Source organism: Lactuca saligna, chromosome 2 (assembly GCF_052625555.1).
Source record: "Lactuca saligna cultivar CGN05327 chromosome 2, ASM5262555v1, whole genome shotgun sequence".
Taxonomy (NCBI): Eukaryota; Viridiplantae; Streptophyta; class Magnoliopsida; order Asterales; family Asteraceae; genus Lactuca; species Lactuca saligna.
This window is the reverse complement of record NC_136418.1, coordinates 161,219,024-161,243,225: the sequence shown is the minus strand read 5'-3', so window position 1 is coordinate 161,243,225 and position 24,202 is coordinate 161,219,024. Positions and strand designations below refer to the sequence as shown.

At 34.8% G+C, this 24,202-nt stretch overlaps 1 protein-coding gene and 1 long non-coding RNA gene across 2 annotated transcripts; both read left to right on the top strand.

Moving 5' to 3' along the window:
• The first annotated feature begins 12,378 nt into the window (after positions 1-12,378).
• LOC145029276 (uncharacterized) lies at positions 12,379-13,532 on the top strand. Its single transcript, XR_013676443.1, has 2 exons — positions 12,379-12,515; positions 13,304-13,532. It is a non-coding gene; the product is annotated as an uncharacterized LOC145029276 (long non-coding RNA).
• A 5,547-nt stretch (positions 13,533-19,079) lies between these two features.
• Positions 19,080-21,869, top strand: LOC145029275 (isovaleryl-CoA dehydrogenase, mitochondrial-like). Its single transcript, XM_078977862.1, has 14 exons — positions 19,080-19,241; positions 19,336-19,419; positions 19,509-19,566; positions 19,641-19,765; positions 19,880-19,924; positions 20,030-20,078; positions 20,179-20,288; positions 20,503-20,579; positions 20,709-20,824; positions 20,926-21,080; positions 21,175-21,215; positions 21,319-21,373; positions 21,452-21,508; positions 21,604-21,869. The coding sequence occupies exons 1-14, from the start codon at positions 19,134-19,136 to the stop codon at positions 21,748-21,750; spliced, it is 1,227 nt and encodes a 408-aa protein (XP_078833988.1). The 5' UTR covers positions 19,080-19,133; the 3' UTR covers positions 21,751-21,869.
• Positions 21,870-24,202: the final 2,333 nt, after the last annotated feature.

The window sequence follows — 24,202 nt, the reverse complement described above, 5'->3', positions numbered from 1 at the left end:
GATATGAGAGGTTAAGGAATTTAAATATGTGGTCAACCCTTAAACTTTAGGGTTTTCTCCAACAGCCGCCACCACGTCGTGGTGGGTCATTAAACTCCTGTGGCCAAAAAGCTTATCACCACGTCGTGGTGGCGTCACCATGTCTTGGCCTTCAACAGAAAATATCATACACAAATAAAAATAATTCATACATGGAATCGAGTGTTACAAATATCCCTCACTTGAATCAAACTTCGTCCTCGAAGTCCGCTGCTCTAAATAACCCCGAATAGTGCTTCTTCATGTCATCTTCCAGTTCCAACGTCCATTCAGAACCCTTACGATGCTGCCACCAAACTTTCACCAATTCAACAACCTTGTTCCTTAAGGTTTTTTCTTTTGGTCAAGGAACGCCACCGGTTTCTCAATATAATTCAGGCGGTCATCCACCTGGATATCCTCCAAAGGAACCACTACGGAATCATCCACTAAACACTTCCGCAACAGAGAGACGTGGAACATGCTATGGACCTGACTGAGCTCATCTAGAAGATCCAAGTGATATGCAAGCTGGCCCACGCGGGGCAAATCCCTGAAAGGACCGATGTACTTGGGGCCTAACTTCCCCCTCTTCTTGAATTGGATGACACCTTTTCAAGGTGATAAGGAGAACCATATCCCCCATGTGGAACTCTAACTCTGATTGGTGCTTGTCTGCATAACTCTTATGCCGACTCTGATCCATCTGGAGTCTACTCTGAGCCTGCTGGATTAACTCCGTGGTCTTGATTACCACTTCGGTACTCCCCATAACTCGCTGTTCGACCTCACCCCAACATATCGGGGTCCTACATTTCCTCCCATAAAAGAATCTTAAATGGAGGCCGATCGATGTTGGCGTGATAACTGTTCTTATACGAAAATTCCTCTAACAAAAGATACGTATCCCAACTCCCACCAAAGTCCAAAACACATGCCCAAAGCATATCCTTTAAAGTTGAATAGTTTGATCGCTCTGACCATCGGTCTGCGGATGGAATGCTCTGCTGAAATGGAGATGAGTACCTAACTCATCATGGAAACTCTTCCAAAACCTAGAAGTAAACCGGACATCTCTGTCTGAAACCACAAAAACCGACACCCCATTCCATGCTACAACCTCCCTGATATATACGTCAACTAATTTCTCTACAGAAATACTCTCCTGAATCGGGATGAGATGCGCACTCTTGGTCAATCAATCCACGATGACCCAAATCGAATCCACTCCATTCGCCGTTCGAGGCAACTTTGTGATGAAATCTATGATAATCCCCTCCTATTTCCATACGGGAATCTCCAAAGGCTGCATCATGTCGTGAGGTTGCTGATGCTCGACCTTGACTTTTCTTCAAGTCAAGCACCTCTCCACTACCAAGCCACATCCCTCTTTATGCAGGGCCACCAATAATCAGGACAAAGATCTCTATGCATCTTCGTCGTCCCGTGATGAATGGAGAACCTAGACTTGTACGCCTCCTTCATCAGAATCTGACACACACCGCCCTAATACGGAACCCATTGGTGGGTTTTTATTCATAAATCTAGTTTCCCAACCGGTAAAATTGATAATGGAATCTTTAAAATTGTTGAACAAAACTAAAACTATTTTACTCACCAATGATCATTTTGCAATAGTTAGAAATATTAAAACAACCATAAAAGGGAAAACATAACAACCTTTGAAGACTTTGATCCTCATGGGAGGTTGGAAGTTGATGAAGTATGATATGAAACTCTAAAGCAAGAGTTCCCTACAAGTATCCACCAAGCAAGATTAGAATCATCAAAACATGCTAGTATTCACTTGTAATTTGTTGTTCATAAGCATTTGAAATATATACCAAATATATGTTCAAAGGTGAAGCAACAAAGGGACTTTATCTAGCATAAAAATGCAAGAGAATGGAGAAGAAGAAGAAGAACCATCAAATCCTGGAATTTGGCAATCCTCTAGAGAGCATGGAGCTCTCAGATTTGGCTTTAAGAAGACGAAGAAGAAGACTTTCAAGAAGTGTCTCCAAAACGCTTCCATGTCCTCCCTTATATATATGACCAAAAAGCAAAGGGAGACCATAAAGTAAAAGGAGCGACAACTTTGTCCCAAGTATGACAGAATAATAGACAAGGCATGCATGCCTTGTCTCCTCCCATTTTTTGAAAAAGACATGTCCAAAAGAACACAAAAGTTGTCTCATGGCTAGTTTTTATACACAGACATGTTATCTTTATAAAAATCAATCATTTTTTATTAAGAATTCCCAACACACACACACACACACACACACACACACATATATATATATATATATATATATATATATAACTAGTCATATATAAATATCTTATTTTATATAAAACTATATTTTATAAAAATTATAACTAGCTTATTAGGATATAAATATGAATATATAAATATTTTATTTTATATAAAACTACCTTTTATATAAATTGAACTAGTTTATTAAGATATATAACTTATAAATAATCATATATTATGATATATTTCATAAGTTGTTATTTCTTCAATAAATATTATTTCCATAAATAATAAATTCCTAATTAGTAAAATATTATTTCCATGAAATAATAATTTTCCAATTAAATACAAGTGTTGATATATTTACTAATAATTAAATTATACTAATAAATAATCAATTGACGGTAACTTTCTATATGATGTGACCCTATAGGATCATATATTATTAGTAATATCATTCTATAATGACTCTTGTTCATACAAGATCTTTCTCCTATACCCTCCGATGAAGAGTCAACAACCTACAACTATCATAATCAAATGATGTCACCTGACCCACAATATGCTTACTATTATGGTGCTCTTCCTTCATAACATCAATCCGAGCCTCCCGAATCCACTCTAATAGCGGAGTAATCACTGTCATCCTCAAATATATATCCTTGATCGGATCCGCGACCGCCTTGCGGTTGAGATCATCTGCCACCACATTGGTCTTCCCCGGATGATAAATGATCTCACAATCATAATCCTTCACCACATCTACCCACCAGCACTGCCTTATATTCAGATTTGGTTGATCCACTAGATACCTCAGGCTCTTTTGATCCATGTAAGTAGTATAACGGATCCCATAAAGATAATGTCGTCAAATCTTGAGGGTGAAAACCATATTCCCCAACTCCAAATCATACGTCGGATAGCTCGCCTCATGAGGCTTTAGATGCTCGAAGCGTAAGCGATAACGCGAACCCTATGCATCAAAAATTTCCCCAAACCTGAGATTGTCGCATTACAATAAACCACAAAATCCTCAACACCCTACGGCAGGGTCAAAATCGACGCCTCGTATAATATTTGCCTCAAGGTCTCAAAAGTTGCATGCTGCTCAGGCCCCCAGTGAAATGTGACTGTAATGCTCCGTTCCTGGTACATATTTATTTTGATTAAACGTTTCTTTTTGGAAGAGCTACTCGGCGAGTTGTAGCCCTAACTCGCCGAGTAGATGTCGAGTTGGATGCAGGCTTTAAGTGATCTACTCGGCGAGTCCACGCATGGACTCGGCGAGTAGGCCAGTCAGGAGGAAACTCTAATCCTTAGGGTTTGCACCCTATTTAAATGTCCTTATAACCCCATCTTAGCCTCCATCACCCTCAGAGCATTCCTTATCGAAACCCTAGCATCCATTGGTAAGTTTGAGTGATTGTTGCCTTGTGAAGGGACTTTTGGTGCACATTGGAGCAAGTGGAAGAAGGGATGAAGAGGTCAAGGAAGGGGACTTAGATCCAGAACACATTCGTTTGTGGTCATCCATTCTGGTAATAAAGTTTCCATCTCGATTATTGATCTATTAGATCTTGTTTGTCCCTAAATTGTTGCTTTTAAGCCCTAAAAACCCAAATCCTTTGTAGAGAAACCTTATGGTTGGGTTATACTTCAGATCTGGACTCTCTTTACCTTCTAGAAGTGTTAAGTTTCAGTCATATTTTTGATTAAGGTCCCTCTTGAGCTTAGAACCCCATTAAGAGCTTAGTTTGGACATTTGAAGCCCCTAAAGCTATGCGTGCACGTAAAGTTTGCAACTTTACGTGATAAGCATACCCTAGAAGCCTAGATCTGTGGTTTGGAGCCGTTGCATGGCTCAAATCAGGTCTATATGGAAAAATGACTGAATGAACTCGGCGAGTAGAACGTTGGACTCGACAAGTCCTATGAAGATAGCCATGAACTCGGCGAGTTGGATGAGCAACTCGGCGAGTCCGATGAAGATTGCCTTAGACTTAACGAGTTGTTCTTCAACTCGGCGAGTCGGATGAACTTGGACTCAGTATGTGTGCATCGAAGAAGAACGCGTCGAGTCTTCGCTAACCTCAACGAGTAGAAACGGGTATAAAACTAGAACAGATGGAAGGGACTCGGCGAGTTGGCGAGCCAACTCGGCGAGTCCGGTCAACCAGGAAGTTGACTTTGACCAGGGGGTAAAATAGTCATTTTACCCTAAGATTAATTATCAGTATTTGACTTAGTGTTTATGGAAATTGTATCCGGGGAGTTCCGGTTCAGCAGTCAGGCGCTCAGCAAGCAGACTTTTAGTAGCTACTTCGAGGTGAGTTACCTTCTCGTAGCAGTGGGTCTAAGGCCACAATGCCGACCCATTAGTAGGAATTGTATGATTAGATGATTGTCTCTGTGATATTCATCTAGGGTTGCCACTACCTGTGTTATGTTTATGTGTTTGTATGATATGATGCTATGTGCTAGTGATACTAGGGGAGATAGTCCCCAGGTTACCGGTCGATAGGGCCGAAGGGGCAGTCATGCCCAACCATGCTAAATAGATTATGTGATACGTGCTATGTGGTAGTGGTAGGGAGTGAAATAGTCCCCAACATCTGGTCGAAAGGACCGAAGGGGAGACCAGCACCCAGATATGGTAGTCAGTATCCGGTCGAGAGGACCAAAGGGGAGACTAGCACCCAGATATGCTAGTCAGTATCCAGTCGAGAGGACCGAAGGGGAGACCAACACCTAGATATGCTAGTCAGTATCCGGTCGAAAGGACCGAAGGGGAGACTAGCACCCAGATATGCTAGTCAGTATCCGGTCGAGAGGACCGAAGGGGAGACCAGCACCCAGATATGCTAGTCAGTATCCGGTCGAGAGGACCGAAGGGGTAGGTGGGGCACCCAGATATGCCTGACAATATTTGTATGTTATGTGGTTATTTAGTATGCGGTACGATGGGGGAACTCACTAAGCTTCATGCTTACGGTTTTTAGTTGTTGTTTCAGGTACCTCTTCAGCCAAGGGGAAAGAGCTGGCGCGGTAGCGGCATATCACACACACGTTCTTGTTTTTCCGCACTATGAGACATTCTGGGATTTGTACTCTGATTTTATTATGATTCACGTTCTGGTTTACAAACGCGAGACATGTTTTATTAAATGATATGGTCGAATGATATTTTGTTACGAATGTTTTGCAAATCACTTAATTAAAAATGAAAATTTTGGCCCATAATTTTTGGGATGTTACAGTGATCGTATTTTTTGTCAACCGAGTCAAAGGAACAACTATCTTGGAGAAATCATAGATGAATCTCTAATAATAACCTGCTAACCCAAGGAAACTCCGAATCTCAGATGGAGACCTCGGAACCTCCCACTGCATCACGACCTCGACCTTAACCGGATCGACCAGAATACCATTCTGTTGGATTAGTGTTTAAGCCCGTAACCATATTTGGTAAGTACTTGAGCCGGTTGTGCATGGTCCTTTTGGGTTGCCTTCACCAAAGCAACTTGATTGGAGAAATGATAGAGAAAGAGGTTAATATGATTTATTAATATATTATAAGAATAATATATTAAAGGAGAAATAATATTTGTTTAATTAATATTGGTCAATAATTAATTAAGAATTAATTTTGTGATCAAATGTAATTAATAAAACTAGAGGCGCTGAATTGTAATTATGTGATAGTTGCAAATTAGGGAATTGGTTGCCCCAAGGAAGGGGTGGACGGATTCGTCCAAGGATAAGGCTTCTAAAACTCCAAACAATAGGGCCAAATGGTGCTATAAACTCTTCTAAAGCCTTGTACAATAGCCTAGTTTAGTTCCTAGTTAAATTAGGGACTTGAAAACACCATAAACACCCTCCGAAGGGAGATTACGGCCGTAATCTCCAAGGGATATGGTCCCAGGGCCGTAAAATCCTAAAAGGAGTTATATTATGCCCTAAAATATTCCAATAGACCAAGCCATTAAGTAGTAATGCTTCATAGGGCCTTATAGTGCATCAAACATCAAATGGTAACATAAGTATGAGCTTACGACCATAAACTCATTTAGTAGGATCATTAGGGCCGTGAACTTCATGGTGGAGTTTTCCTTGAGCCCTACACACAATAGCTTTTCCCTACAACACTTAGATGCAATCCTAGAGGCTAATAACACTTGATAAAGGTGTTTAGCATGTCCTAGGGTGTCTTGACTTGTTTATTAGTTGTTTATAGACTAATTTGTTACATATATGTGATATTATGTGTTTACTAGGATCATAGAGAGTGTTCAAGACTTCACTTGACACTTAGCAATCCTACATCTTCAGTTCATCCGTATCACCCACACCAGGTGAGTTCATCCTCCTTAATCAATGTTTTAGCTGTTTTACGGGGGGGGGGGGGGGGGGGGATACAAGTAGAATCATGCTAGTTATTATATCAATCACATGTGATTAATAAACAACATTTCAAATGATTTAGTACTCATTAACCGTTTTACCAAACAGTTTCCTTCAAATTATTTGCATAAACATTTTATATGATTAAAACTCCTTATTAAACTGTACATTTTACTCTGTATGTTTCATTTCAAACTCATTTACAATTGTGTTTCAAACAAATGTTTCCTTATACTTAAAACTGTTTTATCAAACCCATGTTTCTAACCCGTTTTATAGATTGACATCAAGTTGATCTTTTCTTAGATATTAATTATGTTCAAAGGTTATACAAAACTTATTTTATGCTTTTATATTATAATTTGCATGCCTATATATGTATAGTTATATAAGAAATGGTTAAAAGACTTAGGAAGGCTATCCACCCTATTTCCTTTTCGCGCTTGAGATGTGGTCTGGTGGGATATCGGGTAACCGTCCGAAGGTCGTTTCAATATTAATTATATATCATGTATACATATATAGTCATAAAAGTTCTTCCAGATTCATACGTACCAGTTACTTCATTAGTGTGTTACTGGTGGTTGTCGAGGCCAACACAAATAATAACCCTAAATGTTACACACTAAAATAGTGTATAGTGGTAAAGGGATCGAATCCACGGAGATTGGTTCAATTTCTAACTCTATGAAAAATCTCTTTGTAAAAATACTTGTAAAATAACAATAAAAATAAAATGGGGGGTTTTGGTGTTTTGAATACTTGATGCTAACTAGAATTAACTATGATTTAAATAGACAATTGCAACAAAAATAAGAATTCGATGTAAAATCAATAAGGGAAAGATGGTTGACTTAAAGTTTTCTCACTTTGACTTTTGATGAACATATCATTAGAATTCAATGGTGCAATACTTGTTTTAAATCCTCAATTTGGCTATAGTAATCCAAGGAGCTTGAGATTACCTAGACTTTTCTTAATTGTTGAAATGGCTAGAGAAGCTCATAACAATTTCCTTAGTCAAAGTCACTAATTCCAAATAGCATGTAATTAGTGAAAGTAAACTAGCATTAAGAACCAAAAAGTCACCAAATCCAAGAGGGGTCAAATGCTTTCACCACCATGTTGGAGGAAATGTTTTTATGATTGTGTGAAGTAAAAACAACACAAAAATCATTTGTTGCTTGCTAATTTGAGGATCCTTTACTTAATCAAGAAATTAGCCAACTAATCACCACAAACACATTTAAACTCATGAACTAAAACATACAAGTAATGATAAGATGTTAAAACACAAAACATTTCCATAAAGATTCAAGAACATGTTCATGGATTCTTCAACATTCAACAAAAGTTCAAAGGATTAAACAAAAGTCAACCAAGATTAGTTTAGCCAAGCATGGCTAAACACAAAGAAACAAGGTTAGAGAAATTTGTACCAAACATTAAGCAAGAATCAAGAGGTAAAAATATGATGTTCTTCAAGGGTTCTTGGCCTTCAAAAGTCCCCAAAACTCCAGAGAGAATCTTCAAAAATCGGGGGTTCAAGAGTATGCAAAAGATGGGCACCAACCTTCCTCAAATAGCTCAAAAGAAGGATTTCCGAAATTGCCCCTGCAGGGCCTTGCGCGACCCGCGTGCTGCTGCGCGGGTGGGTTGCGCGGGTGGTACCTGACATGGGCTCCTTTGAGATTTTGGGCCTCTAAAGCATATCCCACTAGCCCAGATCGAATCCAATCACCTCCTAGCCCATTTTCTTCAAGTTTTTCTTCATTTAAAGCCCAATTTGACCTCTCTAAATCCTCCAAAGCTCGTGAACTCGCCCGATTAATAATTTTCATACGCTTGAATGTTCCCCCGCATCTTTCAAATTTAAAGCTCAATTCTTCCAAGCCTTCAAGCAATTGACAAGTCCACCCCATGAATCACCTTCATAGCCATCAAGCATGAAATCTCCAATTCCCTTCAAGCCCAATCGCCTCGCAAGAGTGCCGCCCCGCTAGTTTCCAAGAAAATCTGCAATAATGCTCAAGAAACTAGAAAGTACCCCGAAATGGTCATAAAAATAACAAAAGGGAAAATATGCATGAAGGTTAACTAAAATGCGAATGAAATGTACTAAAATAAACTATAAAAATAAGTAAATAAAATGAAGCTATCAGTTACCATATGGATAGCACGGGATAATACTTATACAATTGCTAGATCAATGAGATGTTCAATGAGTAAGTTCATTCATGAGTCAATACTTATTACTATGAGAACATATACAACTATACTGGAAGAAAAACATATACAACTATACTAGAAGAAGAACATATACAACTATACTAGGAGAAGAACATATACAACTATACTAGAAAGAGAACATATACAACGATACTAGAACGAGTAACAATACATTACATATACATGAATACGTTAACAAATTGTGATCCACTGTATCGGAGCATGCCTTCAATGTCATGGCCCGAGTTGTAGCCAGAGTCTCTTGGAGAGAGAGCGTGAGTTTGCGTATAGATCTATACTGAATTGACTATCCTACACCTTGCTGCTAGCTACAGCAGGACCTGCAGGTCTGCGGGTGCCAAACGTCATACCTTTTTACGACCTACATTTGTCGTTGTTACCTAGTCGATAGTATGGTACAATTAATCACATGATACCTTAATATAAATCCGGTTTAAGGTAGTTAGTACAGCAGTAGTTCCTATAATACAACACTACAGTACTACATTAATTTACCCTTTACATATAGTTAGTGATCATTTCAGTTAAAACATTAATGTACAAACTATATTTTGTTAATGATAGTTACACTTGGGGAAAATTACACACTTTTACAAGAAAAGAACATACAAAATAGTTAAGTCTTGGTAGAAGACTACATTTAGAACAGTTGGGTCTTGGTAGAAGACTCCCTTATAATATAGTAGAAATTATAGGAATTTCTAGAGTTTTTCAAATGTTTATAGTTGTTTTACAAACATTTTAATACTTACACGAACTTTCTTTCAAAACATTTTCCAGTCTTTCATTACATGTCAACCAAATACTTACATACAAATTAAGACACATTAATACTTATGATCTTACCAGCTTTAAAGCTGATACTCTCTTTCAAAATAACTTGTATCCTCAGATCAACAGTAGACAGGTACCGATGCAAGGTTTAGAGAAGATGGAGCTCGTTCAAGACTCATCTTTCATTTTGTTTATACTTTAGTGTCTATTGTAATTTGACAGAACACTTGTATTAAAATTATATTGTTAATGCAATGGATGATGTTGTTGCTTGTTTACTACTTTTCATTATTGTGATACTGTACATGATGTCCTCCCACCCAGAACGTTTCCACCGTTCTTGGTTTTGGGGTGTGACAACTTCCATGAAAATGGTCTTAACTCATGTATGAACCTATTAAGACCTCCAAGATGGCAATTTTCTGCCTTAGGGACTCATTTAACATTGAGAGTGGCAACCTTAAGTCTAAGAATCAGATTTGAACCATAAAGCTTCTTCCTTGGGACCAAAAAGCAACCAAAGCTTAAAAAATGGTAGATCTAAGAGATGAATGATCAAGTTCAAAGCATTATACCTTCATCAAGTTGAGAATGAGTCCTAAAAGCTAGATCCATAAGCTCCCCCTTGATTCCCATCTTTGCAACAAGTTCCATCTTTCTTGAAAATGGGCCAAACATCCCAAAAATGGATTACATAAGCTCAAAATGTCACCATGAATGATATTTGTGTAGCTCTTTCCTAGAGCTACAACTTTCATTTAGGTTGCATCTTCAAATGTTAACTTTCATTTTCAACACACATTTTTATATTTTATAAAAATCTTATCTCCTTCATACAACTTCTATTTTCCCCCTTCTTTATTCTTTAGTTCTTATATCATGCTTTACTACAAATTTCTTTTTTGTATTGTTCACCGAAAATCAACCGTTCTCTTTTTCTATTTTTGACGTCAATAGCGTTATTAATGTGGTTGGTTTCTATTCGTCATAAATCTTAACTCTTCCAATCAGAGTTAGATTTTCCCGATGCTTTTAACTTTTGGGATCATTAGGTCGCATTTTTTCCAAATACGCTAACCATTTTAACTTTTTGATTAATTTATTTTTGACTCAACTTTCCATATTATCCTTCAATATGGGAAGTTTTTATTTTATTTTATTTTATTATTATTATTTTTTTTGTCTTTATGAGTCGAACCTAACTCCTAGTAACAATTAATGACGAAAAATTCTCAATTGTTACAATTAGGGGTTCAACCCTCGGTATGACTGTTTGACCTAGCATCTATCTTTCTCATGCATAGTGAATTCTCGGATGCTTATTAGACCAAGATCCTTTTTCAGTAGAGCTAAACATGTGCCTGGAGTTCACCGTAATAACAAAACTCGTTGGCTGAAATAGACCATTGCAAGGGTGATTATAAGATTATGATTTGGCATATAGCAATCACTTGGGTTGAAACAAACTCATTGGTTGAAATATGATGTATTGTTATGTATGTAGATATGTATGATGTGTGATATTTTGTGAAACTCATTAAGCTTTGTACTTACGGTTTTAAATTTAAATGTTTCAGATACTTTTTGTAGCAAAGGGAGGTCCGACATGATTACATCGCATCCATTGGAGATTCCGGACTTTTGTTTTATTCTACTTTGATGTTATTTTGGAACTACCTTGATACTATGATGATCTTTTATGAAATGGAATGAAAGGTTTAGTTATTTAAAAATGAAAATTTTTCTATGAGTCTCTTTATGAACGACAAGTGTGACAATTTTAAATGTGTAAGAAGATATATGGTAGGTGAAAAAAAGTAGGTGTATATTTGATTTCTCATATATTCTCCCCATTCAGCTGTTGAATGATCATTAATTTAATTTTTTTTATTCAACTTCACCCCATATCATTACACACATTCCATTAAACACGTATTCAATCATAATGGCTACTTATTCAAACTCCTATACAACTTGGTTTGTATTTGATGAAGTCAAAATAAACTGACTTAAGTGTTGTCAAGCTGTATGTTGAACTCTCAACCTGACCAAGTAGTTTTTAATTGTTTTTTTATGTCTTTCGTCGATTTATTATTTATTGGATGTCAAAGTTATAAAAATGATAAAATTGAATCGTCCCATGGATCCATACCTTTATCCAAAAGCTAGAAGGGTCCGTATGTGAAATTATTTCACATATCACAGGTTTTCAAAAGTTGAGTTGTTTGGATGTTCAAAAATTATCAAGAAATTCCCACAACTTGTTTAAAATATCTTTATAATTATCAAGATTGTCGGCCACATGTAACAATGGTCATTATTTTATTTGTTACATGTGGCCAACAATCTTGATAATTATAAAGATAATTTAAACAAGTGGTGAGGACTTCTTGATGACTTTTGAACATCCAAACAACTCAACTTTTGAAAACCCGTGATATGTGAAATAATTTCACATACGGGTCCTTCTAGCTTTTGGATAAAGGTAAAAACTCCCCACCACTTGTTTAAAATATCTTTATAATTATCAAGATTATCAGCCACATGTAACAAATAAAATAATGACCCTTGTTTAAACGTCATCGTTTACGTTTTTATTCTTGTCAAATAGTTTGTAAGCCCATCTATATAAGGGTATAAATTCTAAGTTTGAGATCAATGAATCCATTCACCTACAATCACCACCACTACCATTGTATCAAAGCTTCCGCAATATTTTAATAAAAGTATGTGTTCTAATGGTTACCATTTGAAATGAAGCATCCTAGTCCAAGAGTGCCCAACTTGAGGCATGTTAACTTATCACCTAGTAAGTTGAAAAATATTATTTTATGGTATACGTTTGAGGCACGTTAACTTATCACCTAGTAAGTTGAACAATATCATTTTATGGTATATGTTCTGTACAATTTATATTTTTTTAATTTTTTAATTTTTATTTTGCTTCTATTGGAAAACTTTTAACCACTTACGTTTAATTCTAGCAAATTCTTACATATTTCTTTTTTTCGTTTCAATGGGGATTGAATTATATTTCATGCCAATTACTTATTACGTGAAATATAATTCAATATTCATAAAAACGAAATAGAAAAAAAAACTTAAATTTATGTAAGAATATAACAAAACTAAACTTAAATGGTTAAAAAATTTAAAAATGAACTTTTACTTAGATAAAACAGATATAGACTTAACAATTACTATTAATAAATATTTAACTCAGGTGCTGTTTGTTTTTTCGAATCGAAAATGTCTAAGTCTGTGGACCATTTCTGCAATCCTCTGTAGCAGAAGATGTGGACCAAACAGTTGCAACATGTAATAAAAAGTCTATTTGTTTTTTAACGTCGGTAGACTGTTGCAATAAATTAAAGTAAGGTGCAAATATGTTTGAAACAGATGGTCTAGTGATTCACCACGCAGCACACACACAACAATTTTTAAATTAGAAGTTTTCTAAAAAACAAAAAGTTACGAATGACCAAGTGCTATGCGTGTGCTGCGCGACACAACAATAAATTGTTTTTTTTAGAAAAAACAAACAAATGAGCCAGTAATATTGACAGACCAATACAATCAAACTTGTTTTTCTTGAAGTTAAAAGGGTTGATGAATGATGAAGATGTGGGTGACACTCTCAAGTGCTATACCATGATGGCATGATAGAGATAAGTCGATAACCAAGTTCATTAATCAAACTTGTTTTTCTTGAAGTTAAAAGGGTTGATGAATGATGAAGATGTGGGTGACACTGTCAAGTGCTACACCATGATAGAGATAAGTTGATAACCAAGTTCATTAATCTCAATGCTCTCTTTTCCTCGAATTTTTACTTTTTGAATATCTCACTACAAGAATACAAAGCTAAGGCGACGACACCTATCCCGACGTTGGCAGTCGTCGCTACAGGTCAACCTATGCCGACGACAAGTTGTCGCCATAGCTTTTGGAACGTTTGACCAACTTTCTTTGACCACTATATCTGTGCAAACGACAAGTCGTCGCCATAGGTCTCGCGGGAACAACGAAAATGTTCGCGGTAATATGAAAATATAGGATGGAAGAAGCTCTCAACAATTTGCCGAAAGGATGGAAGAAGAAGAAGAAGAAGAAGAAGAAGACGATTATGATAATGATGATTTTTTTTAATATTATGAACAATATTAGTTAACTACTTATTGTAATATTAAACTTGAATTTGATGTTTTGAATTTGAACAATGGTACCTAGTTAATGTATTTCAATTGATATATGCTGCAATGTTTTTTTCGATTTGTTAAAAATGCAGGAATGGTAATGTACAAAACCTATAAAGCTAAAAAAAAACAACCAGTAGCTATCCCGACAACTAGTCGTCGCTATAGTTCCATAACCGTTAACTGATAAAACCCGTTAGCGACGACTAGGCGTCGTAATAGCCTCAACTTGTCCCGACGACTTGTCGTCGCCATAGCTATCTCGACGATAAGTCGTCGCCATAGGATTTTAATAAAACATTATTTTTTTCCCCCGAAAATGTGGTTGATAAAATCTGTACCGACGACATGTCGTCGCAATAGAGCTAGCTATACCGACGATCTCTATATCGACGACCTAACAGACCTATGCCGACACGCCTGTGCCGACGACTTGTCGTCGCCATACCCTATGCCGACGACTTGTCGTCTCCATAAGGTCTAAAATCGTCGTCTGCACAGGGTCCGATTGTTGTAGTGTCTATAATTATATTATTTCCATTATATTCGTCTAATTGTTATAATTAAATATATTAATATTTAGAACAATTTAATAGATTCTAACTCTTAGAGTTAATACACGGCTATTATTATTATTATTATTATTATTATTATTATTATTATTATTTAGTAAGATTTGTTTTGAAATCGCGTGCCTTACATATGGTCATTATTATTAGATCTTCTCGCGAGGTTTGTTAGTTGTTTACTTTGTTATTCTATATCCACTTTCCATGTTACTTTCTAAAGATGGCAATTATATATTGGGTACTGATATTATCACGGTGATTTTTTATGCTTTCGGAAAAGCATATAGATTAACAATTATGCCCCTAATTAAAGATAGCAACTACATTTTTGTTTCAAAAACACACACAGGTCCTTACAACGTCCCATCATTCAAATCCAATCTGACTCCATGGGTATTATAAAGGAGTATAAACCAGAATCCCTACAGGCAGTTGTGGTGCTTCCTAAGCCTTTGGAATCCAATCTCTACACCGTCTCCGTGTTCAAGGACATTGCCACAAATATAATGTTGGAAACAGAGTATATGGTAGAGAAATACTCGTTTATTAATCTAAAGTTAAGATACCAATTTGCATAACCTATATTATCAACCTACCCATAGTTACAACAGATAACAAACAAAGCTAAAATACTAGAGGAAGAAATATTCCAATTTATTTGATTGACTTGGTCTACAAAGTCTCTTTTCAAGTTTGGTATAGCGTCACTGATAACAAAAGCGAAGCACATCTATCTTCATCTCATAGATGTTTCTGTGGTTTACTTGGCCGAACTATTCAGATCTTTATTGGTTTCTTCCTTATGAATATAATAATTCTATTGTTTGATCTTACATTAAGAAGATAATATTTTACTGAAGTAAATTATTTCTTCAAATTTCTCAAGGATGTCTTGGTTTTACCGAGCGATAATGATCCAAATCTACCGCTAGCTGATGGCAATCAATGGCGGATCCAGAACTATGGTGTAGTGGGGACCACCATTTTATATAAAAATTAATTAATACAAAAATAAAAGCAATTATATATTAACTTTCAAGGTTTTTCTTTCAGATTTTAGGGCAAATTGGGTGCCAAAAATGTTTAAGTGGGACCATTATTATATTTTTTACCCTTTTAAGTGGGGGTGGGGGGCAAGGCACCCCACTAAAAGTGGCTTCATTGGCAACCCAAGTAGTTTATAATAGGAAAAGCTAGTTTCCTTGTATAGTCTTTGTCTAGGTTGCTTTATATATTTTGTCTTGTATGTAATTTCAAGTTGAGAGAAAGTGATAGAAACATACAATATTATTTGATACTCTCTCTCCCGTTTGCATGCATGCAAACGTAAACACCTCCAAACACAAACCCATTCCTTCTTCTGATGCAGGTGTCTTCACAGTTGAAAAACAATTAAAGATCCACCACCACCACCCATGCACCACGACTCTGTTAATTAAAGATTCCAATGAAGGTATCAAACTCGTTGAAAGAATCTGCTGCAAGCAATGGGCACCGTCAACTTATATATGGCTACTGTTTGTAACGATGGCGTGGGCTGAAGAAGAATCGACTGACGAGAAGTGCCGACGTAATAGCAGCGCCGAAGGAGGAACCGAGGAAGAAGGCGTCGTTTGGAGTTCCGGGTGTAATCGTGCGTTTTATTGGATAAAGATTTGTATTTATCTCTCTTAATTAAGTAAACAATGGCAAAATTGTCGATATATATTTTTTTCGTATAAAAAATTGCGGTGGCAATATCAGTACGTACCCTTATATATTATTATTTATTATTGAGTTTTTAATGAGGTTTGGTATGGAAAAGTTCATTCAGCTAATCATCTGAATTAAAAGATTGGATGAGTACGTAGTTGCTCGACTTACATAAAAAAAAATAGGAACGTTTTTATATTTCTTAAACCATTGGTAGCACACCAAATTGGAATATCGAGAATATGAATTTGACTATTCAAATATATATGTTTAATTAGTTAAACTATTTAAATCGAGTAAGCGATCATATTATTAAAAAAACAATTAATTGACAAACTTATACAAATATGTAATTGCATAACCTATATAATCATTTTAGATCATCCGTTATACCAACCACATACTGAATATGTGGTGGATGGTACATCAACACCACATTCTCCTATCATTAACATGTGATACCTACCACTAACTTACCACTCCATCTCATTTTTTTATTTAAATTTAATTCAAAAATACATTAAAACACAATAACACATTTTTTTTAAAATTAAATTTAATTTAAAAACACAATAAAACATATTTTTTATTAAACTAGTTTTTTATTCAATGAAACAAGATTATATTAATTTAAAACAAATAACATTAAAAAAAACATAAAAAACCTTAAAAATACAACCACAAACTACTTTTTAAACATTACTTTTACTCACTAAATTTTGGATACTCTTTTAATTTTCGCAAAGCTTTGACGTGTTTAAACGGTGTGTGTTTCGTATTTTCATATTGGTTCATGGCTACAGTAAACGGGTCGTCTTCGTGTACGTTGTTTATAACAAGGTTATAAATACCATTGAATTCAATGCATTTCTCTCATATCGCGATACTTCGAACATATTTTATCAACACTACGATTTTGGCAACCCATTAAATCATGGAACACGTTTCAAACCTTTATCCAAAAATTAGCAGGCGTTACTAGGTCTTCTAAAGCCGCTATCCATGCTCGTTTAAGTTCTCTTCTTCATTTTCTAACCAATTCATCATTTTAGAAGCCATTGGTTTTCGAAGAATGCAAAACAAGTGTGTGATTTTGTGAGAAAAGAAAGAAGAAATTGTGTGAGTATGTTTAACATAAGTGTGATATTTATAGAAGAAATTTAATATGTTTGAAAGGTAAAAAAGAAAAAAAAAACAAAAAATTCCGTTGCAAAAGAAACTAGCCGTTGCAAACATCAACCAATAGATTTTTCCGTTTGATTTCGTGGAACACACAACGTCCAACCACAACCACGATCGACCACAACCGGCCAGGATGGTGTGCACGGTTGTGGTTGTGGTCTACGTATACCATGAGATGGCTCGTGATGAGCATACCAGAAGACCTTATAGTTTATACGAAACATAACTATACCATTACTGATTCCGAGTTTTTGACCATAATAGGGTGGATGGAAAAAATATTTACCATTTTAGTGTTCTTTCAAAACTATTTACCATTATAGTGTTTTTCTTCTTTTTCTTTATTTTTTAGTTTCCTTTTCAGTTTATTTTTTTTAATTTAAATATCTTATTTTTCTTTTTTTCTTTTTTATTCCACTTTTTATTGTTTTTCTCATTTTTCTTTACTTTTTAGTTTCTTTTCAGTTTTTTTTTTTTAAATTTAAATATCTTATTTCTTTTTTTTATTCCACCCTTTTATTGTTATATATATATATATATATATATATATATATATATATATATATATATATATATATATATATGATAACTTTTATTTTAGTTTTTTTTTAATCATTTTTTACTGTTTTTTAAAAATTCAACATTGTTTATTACAAAAAGAAAAACATCACAATTAGCTTCATCTTCAACCGGTAAAAAATCATTACCTGTAAAAAAATATATATTATTTTTTAAATTACCTTGGCATAGACGGATATCTATTAAGTGGATGACTCTCCAACCATTCTCGAGCACGTGGATTTAACGGGACATAATCGAAAATGATGTCTGTCTATGCCAAGGTAATTTAAAAAAATAATATTTTTATGGTATTTGTTATAGTTATTTTGTTGTTATTATTATTTTTTTTACAAGTAATAATTTTTTACCGGTTCAAGATGAAGCTAATTGTGATGTTTTTCTTTTTGTAATAAACAATGTTGAGTTTTTTTTTTTTGTGATGTTTTTTTTTGTAAGAAACAATGTTGAGATTTTTTTCACTTTAAAAACATTGTATGTGAATGTTGAAATTTTTGCATCTTAAAATTTGATTATAGTGGTGGTTTTTTATGATTTTTTAATGTTGAGGCTAAAATTTGATGGTAAAAAGGTTGTATAAGAAAATCAGATATTTAAATAAAAAAAAAAAACAAATAAAAAAACATATATTTAAAAAAACAATAAAAAAAGGATAAAAAAAACTAAAATGAAAGTTGTCATATATATATAATAATAATAATAATAATAATAATAATAAAAAGGTGGAATAAAAAAGAAAAAAAAAGATATTTAAATTAAAAAAAAAAAACTGAAAAGAAACTAAAAAGTAAAGAAAATGAGAAAAACAATAAAAAGATGGAATAAAAAAGGAAAAAAGAAAAATAAGATATTTAAATAAAAAAAAAATGAAAAGGAAACTAAAAAATAAAAGAAAAAGAAGAAAAACACTAAAATGATAAATAGTTTTGAAAGAACACAATGGTAAAGATTTTTTCCAATAGTCAAAATCTCAACTGATTCTTATAGAGTATTGAATAAAGTCAATGAACATAAATCATTAGGGTTCATTAAAGGCTAATTTAAATATTATTAACTATATATAAAACTGATGCAAGATGCCTGGGTCACTATAATAGCATATTATTAAATTTGAAAATTCTTTCAACGAATTCTATTTAATGAATGCTATCTACCTCCCGCTCATTTCTCAAATTTCATTGACCTCGATCAAGCAGCCGGCCGGCGACGATGCAGAGATTGGTGAGAGTCCTGAGACCAATTGCGGTTGCATCACAACGAACAACAGCTGCCGCTTCCTTCTCAACCTCTTTGCTATTCGATGAAACTCAAATAAGGGTATTAATTAATTAATTCTGATTTCATAATTAATTAACGTCTATGATGATAGAATCAGTGATTTCTAAATCTGTTCCAATGATCATGACTGCAGTTCAAAGAAGGTCTTCAGCAATTCGTCCAAGAGAAGATTGCTCCTCATGCAGACAAAATCGACAAAATGGATTCATTCCCAGAGGTTCTTAGACAAATTCTTTCATTAATTAACTCTCTATGTTTCATTAATAATTTTAATACGTTTAGAGTAACTAAGAACTCACGTTGCAGGATGTGAACTTATGGAAAGCAATGGGGGACTTTGATCTTCATGGACTTACAGCTCCAGGTGTGCATCTTCAATCTTCACTATTCTTATCGTTGATTTGGTCAAATCGTGAAATCATATTATTTGAAACACAGCGGAATATGGAGGACTCGATGTTGGTTATCTATATCATTGCATGGCCATGGAGGAGATTAGCCGTGCATCAGCGTCAGTTGGGTTATCTTATGGCGTCCATTCTAACGTCTGCCTTAATCAATTGGTAAAACATAAGATTTTATATATATTGTTATGGATTCTGATTAATTATATGTCTTAAAACTTAAAGTTAAAGCAATTAACTCTTTCCTTGTTGCATATGCTCTTCTTCTTGAAGGTGAGACATGGAAATGCTGCCCAGAAAGAAAAATATTTGCCAAAGGTAATTTTGCTTGCATAAATACTTGTTTTTATATTTTTATTTCAACCATATATAGCTTATTAGGAATTGAGTTCTAATCTCTGTCGTATTTAATTTGTTGTAAAGCTAATCAGCGGGGATCATGTAGGAGCTCTTTCAATCAGTGAGCCAAATGGTACGAATTAATTTTGTTCCTCTCTTAAATCTTAATATATATCTTAGATTAAATGCTACTACAGCTATGAGTTTCATCTTCTTTTTCATGTTATGATCAGCTGGGTCAGATGCTGTTGGCATCAAATGTAAAGCCGATCGTGTTGATGGTGGATATGTTATTAATGGCAACAAGATGTGGTGCACCAATGGCGGAATTGCCGACACCCTGGTAATATATATATATATATATATATATATATATATATATATATATATATATATATATATATATATATATATATATATATATATATATATATATATATATATATATATATATATATCTTAATTATTAACACTCTTATATAGTTTCTTCCAAGTTCCAACAATCCAATTCCTACTTAATTGGTCAAAGTCCAAAGCTGAAATTTCCACTTGATCAGGTAGTTTACGCTAAAACAGATGTTTCAGCTGGGTCAAAAGGGATAACGGCGTTTATCGTTGAAAAAGGATCACCTGGGTATGTCATCTTCTCATACTTTAATGGTAGAAATATAACTAAGTAAACTTGTCTTTTTGTTTTATATTTTATATTATATTTTCTTGATTGTTTATTAATTTTCTTGCTGTTGTATAATATTGGATACAGATTCATCGCTGCCCAGAAACTAGATAAACTTGGAATGCGTGGAAGTGGTACGTATGAGCTTGTTTTTGAGAATTGTTTCGTTCCTACAGAGAATATACTTGGTGAAGTAGGAAAAGGTAACATTCATTAATAACAAAATATACATGATCCTAGTATTTTTCTTCTTATATATGAAGCAAAAACTAGCAACTGGTTAATTCTGATCATGCATTTCCAGGAGTTTATATCATGATGTCCGGATTAGATCTAGAAAGAATCGTATTTGCAGCTGCACCTATCGGGATCATGCAGGCATGTCTAGATGTTGTTCTTCCATATGTCAGACAAAGAGAACAATTCGGACGCCCCATTGGAGAGTTTCAATTAATGGAGGTTCGTCATTTTATTTGCGCTAAACTTTCTGTTAAAATCAACACCGAATCCTTCGTTTTTTTATAAATTATTTATTTATCATGTCGAAAAATAGGGAAAGCTTGCAGACATGTATGTTGCTTTGCAGTCTTCAAGGTAAAAACAAAAACAAACAGTTTCTCGACTCCATTACTCCATAACTCTCAAGTGTTATCCTCTCCGCTATATTTATAACTGATCATGGTTTATCTTGTTACAGATCATATGTATATTCAGTTGCAAGGGATTGTGACAATGGAAACATCGTCACAAAGGTAATTAAATTTCCAGCAATCAACTAGGTGCAGAGATTTAAGAAGTATGGTCTTTGATCGTTGTTTCTTTAATTATAGGATTGTGCTGGAGCGATACTTGTTGCTGCTGAGAGTGCTACACAAGTTGCTCTTCAGGTTCGACGATTAATTAATTCTTACTTGTAACTATCGATCTGAATGACTGAATATTTTGGTTATAGATTAATTTCTGATCTTTTTAATTTGTTCAGGCGATTCAATGTCTGGGTGGAAATGGGTATGTGAATGAGTATCCGACTGGTCGATTTCTTCGTGATGCCAAATTATATGAGATCGGTGCCGGAACAAGTGAGATTAGAAGAATGCTTATCGGTCGTCAACTCTTTAGAGAACAATGATACGAATTTGACTTTTCATTAATATTTTATTCAAACACGTTGTACACTTAATTGTACTTGTCCTCAATCTCGATAAGATTATAAGAGTTAAAAAGGGAAAATTCTCAAGACTTTATTAACACATTGATCATTGGTGTCACCTTTCACCTACATATCTGGTTAATTTGATAATTTGATAGGTTTACAACTTATAAAAACATATTTGTTGGTTTAGACAAACAATATCCGTACAAATAAAGGAGCTCATTGGTAATAAAAATGAAACCTAAATTGAGAATAATTACTTAACGGTCGTTGAAGTTGTTGAAGTTTAAGAGTGTTCGTTTGAATGTATCGGTTTGATTCGGTTAAATTAAGTGAAGCCAAATTGATTTCGATTTTAAAACACAAATATAATAGTGCAAACTAAAAACCATGAAAAAAATATGTAATCTAACCAATTCTTAGAAGATATTTTCTAAAAAACAACCATTTTTTTTTTTTTGTGGATAATAACCACTCATTTCATAACACTATTTCGGAGTAAGAAAAATGGGTCATACCCAAAGCTATAGTGTGAATGTGTAAATAGGGTCTATACACGGACATACCAGACAAAACATTTCGGGTAGAGATGATTTCAAAATTCTTAGAACCTAAACATCGAAGATTTTGGGTGTTTTCTAGCATAGTTTCAAAAAACCATGTAAGTTTTATTGATCAATGTACTTACATTTTAGTAAATAAACGATTTAATGTAGTCCAGAATGCATAGAACTAGTTTGGAATTAGAGGAACATCTTTAGAATACCATATTAAATGTAGTGTTATTGTTACTTCTAACCATTGTTACCACACAAGTAGCATAAAATCGTGTAGTAATAATTCATAGAGAGTAAAGAAATGTAGTTACGTATTTAGTCTAAATTTGAATGTGCTTTACGAGTGTGGAATACGAAGAACTACTCCGGTACATCTGGAATACGAAGAACAACTCCAAAATAGGAAGCATGTTCTTTTTATAGAAATTATATCGTTTCTCATATTGTTAAATTAATAAGTAACATGATTTGCATTATACCAATAACACTGAATTAGTGTTAGTCCCAAAAACAGGATCCAACTAGTGATCAAACACACAAACAAGCAGTAATCAATAAGAATAAGAAGGAGTAGAAGCAAAGAATGATCCAACAATGCACACGTCTATTATGCCACAAACGTCAGGTACACTTGGATACACACACACACACGTGACTGCTGTTCATCTGACACATCTGACAACTATTTAAAGGGAGCAACCAATCGCAAACACGTTAACGACCACACACACGTTCACGGCCGTGAACACCCTCACAACCACAAACACACAACACCCATACATTACATGACCAAAACCCTATCAAGACCTATACAGATTGATGCCTAGCTCAAACCAACAAAATATGACCTAACAGTCCCCCTTGGTTTGAGGCTATCATAGATTTAGTCTTTTCGACGACCAACACGTCCGATCTTCCCATTGCACCCAACCACATATTTTTTTCGATAATCTCTGCAATCATGCTTATGAACTCCTTGGCAGCAGCCTAAAAAATCTCTTCCTGACATAAAATTTGATGATCAGCGAAAGTGTGGATGTCTCTTTCACCAAACTGAAGCAGATCCTTCTTGTCAACAATGCGGAAAACCCCATCTGGGAATTTGATGACAGTAGAGGCTGTAGCTTCATCATAGACCCAATATTCCATCTTGCGTAGAGATCCATCACAAAAGTTCTTCACAATCAGGATCTGTTTCATCTTATTTGTTGGAGGCCACATAACATTTGTGAAGCTCTTATTGGTCTATGGGTAAAACACATCTTTGGCTCTCTTCAGAAAAGATTCAGTGGTCTTCATCCCATCAAATTTTCTCTTAAATTGGTTTTTCAAGAAGAATTTGAAGTCTGTTCCACGCAGATCATTAGCCGGATTGGAGAATGGGGCTTCTGAAAGCTTAGTAAGATCCACATTGGTCAGAGAAGAGAAATCATTCTTGTTTTTATAATATTCCACATTACCGCTGATAGCTTGTTTTATTTCCTTATTTTTATTAGTTTATTTTAGATTTTTTAGATCTTTTTATCATTAATGCATTGTATTTTATTTACTTTTCTTTAGTATGGATCGTACCGGGTGCTTGTTATGTTGCATAAGATATTTTGTAGGTTTTTCGGTGCTTGTTGCGGTTGTGGGTTGATTGGAGACGGGCTTAGTGGGCTCCCGAGGCATTATTGGGCTTGGCGGAATCAAAGAGGAGGAATTAGGCTTTGAAAGTTATTGGTTTAGAGTATTTGGGCTTGTGAAGATGGATCATAAAATTCAAATTTTGGGCTTGGAGCATCCATTTGGTGGCTAAATGATGATTGGTGCATTTCAAATTACATGGACAAGGAGGGGGGGACCAAAGGAATCTTTGGTAGTGGAAGAGT

What these genes read in the sequence shown, in the direction of transcription:
- LOC145029275 (XM_078977862.1), top strand. Translation starts at nt 19,134, where the DNA reads ATGCAGAGATTGGTGAGAGTCCTGAGACCAATTGCGGTTGCATCACAA. An exon ending in AAATGGATTCATTCCCAGAG is followed by an intron (nt 19,420 to 19,508) that starts GTTCTTAGACAA and finishes CTCACGTTGCAG; the next exon opens with GATGTGAACTTATGGAAAGC. An exon ending in GTTGCTTTGCAGTCTTCAAG is followed by an intron (nt 21,216 to 21,318) that starts GTAAAAACAAAA and finishes ATCTTGTTACAG; the next exon opens with ATCATATGTATATTCAGTTG.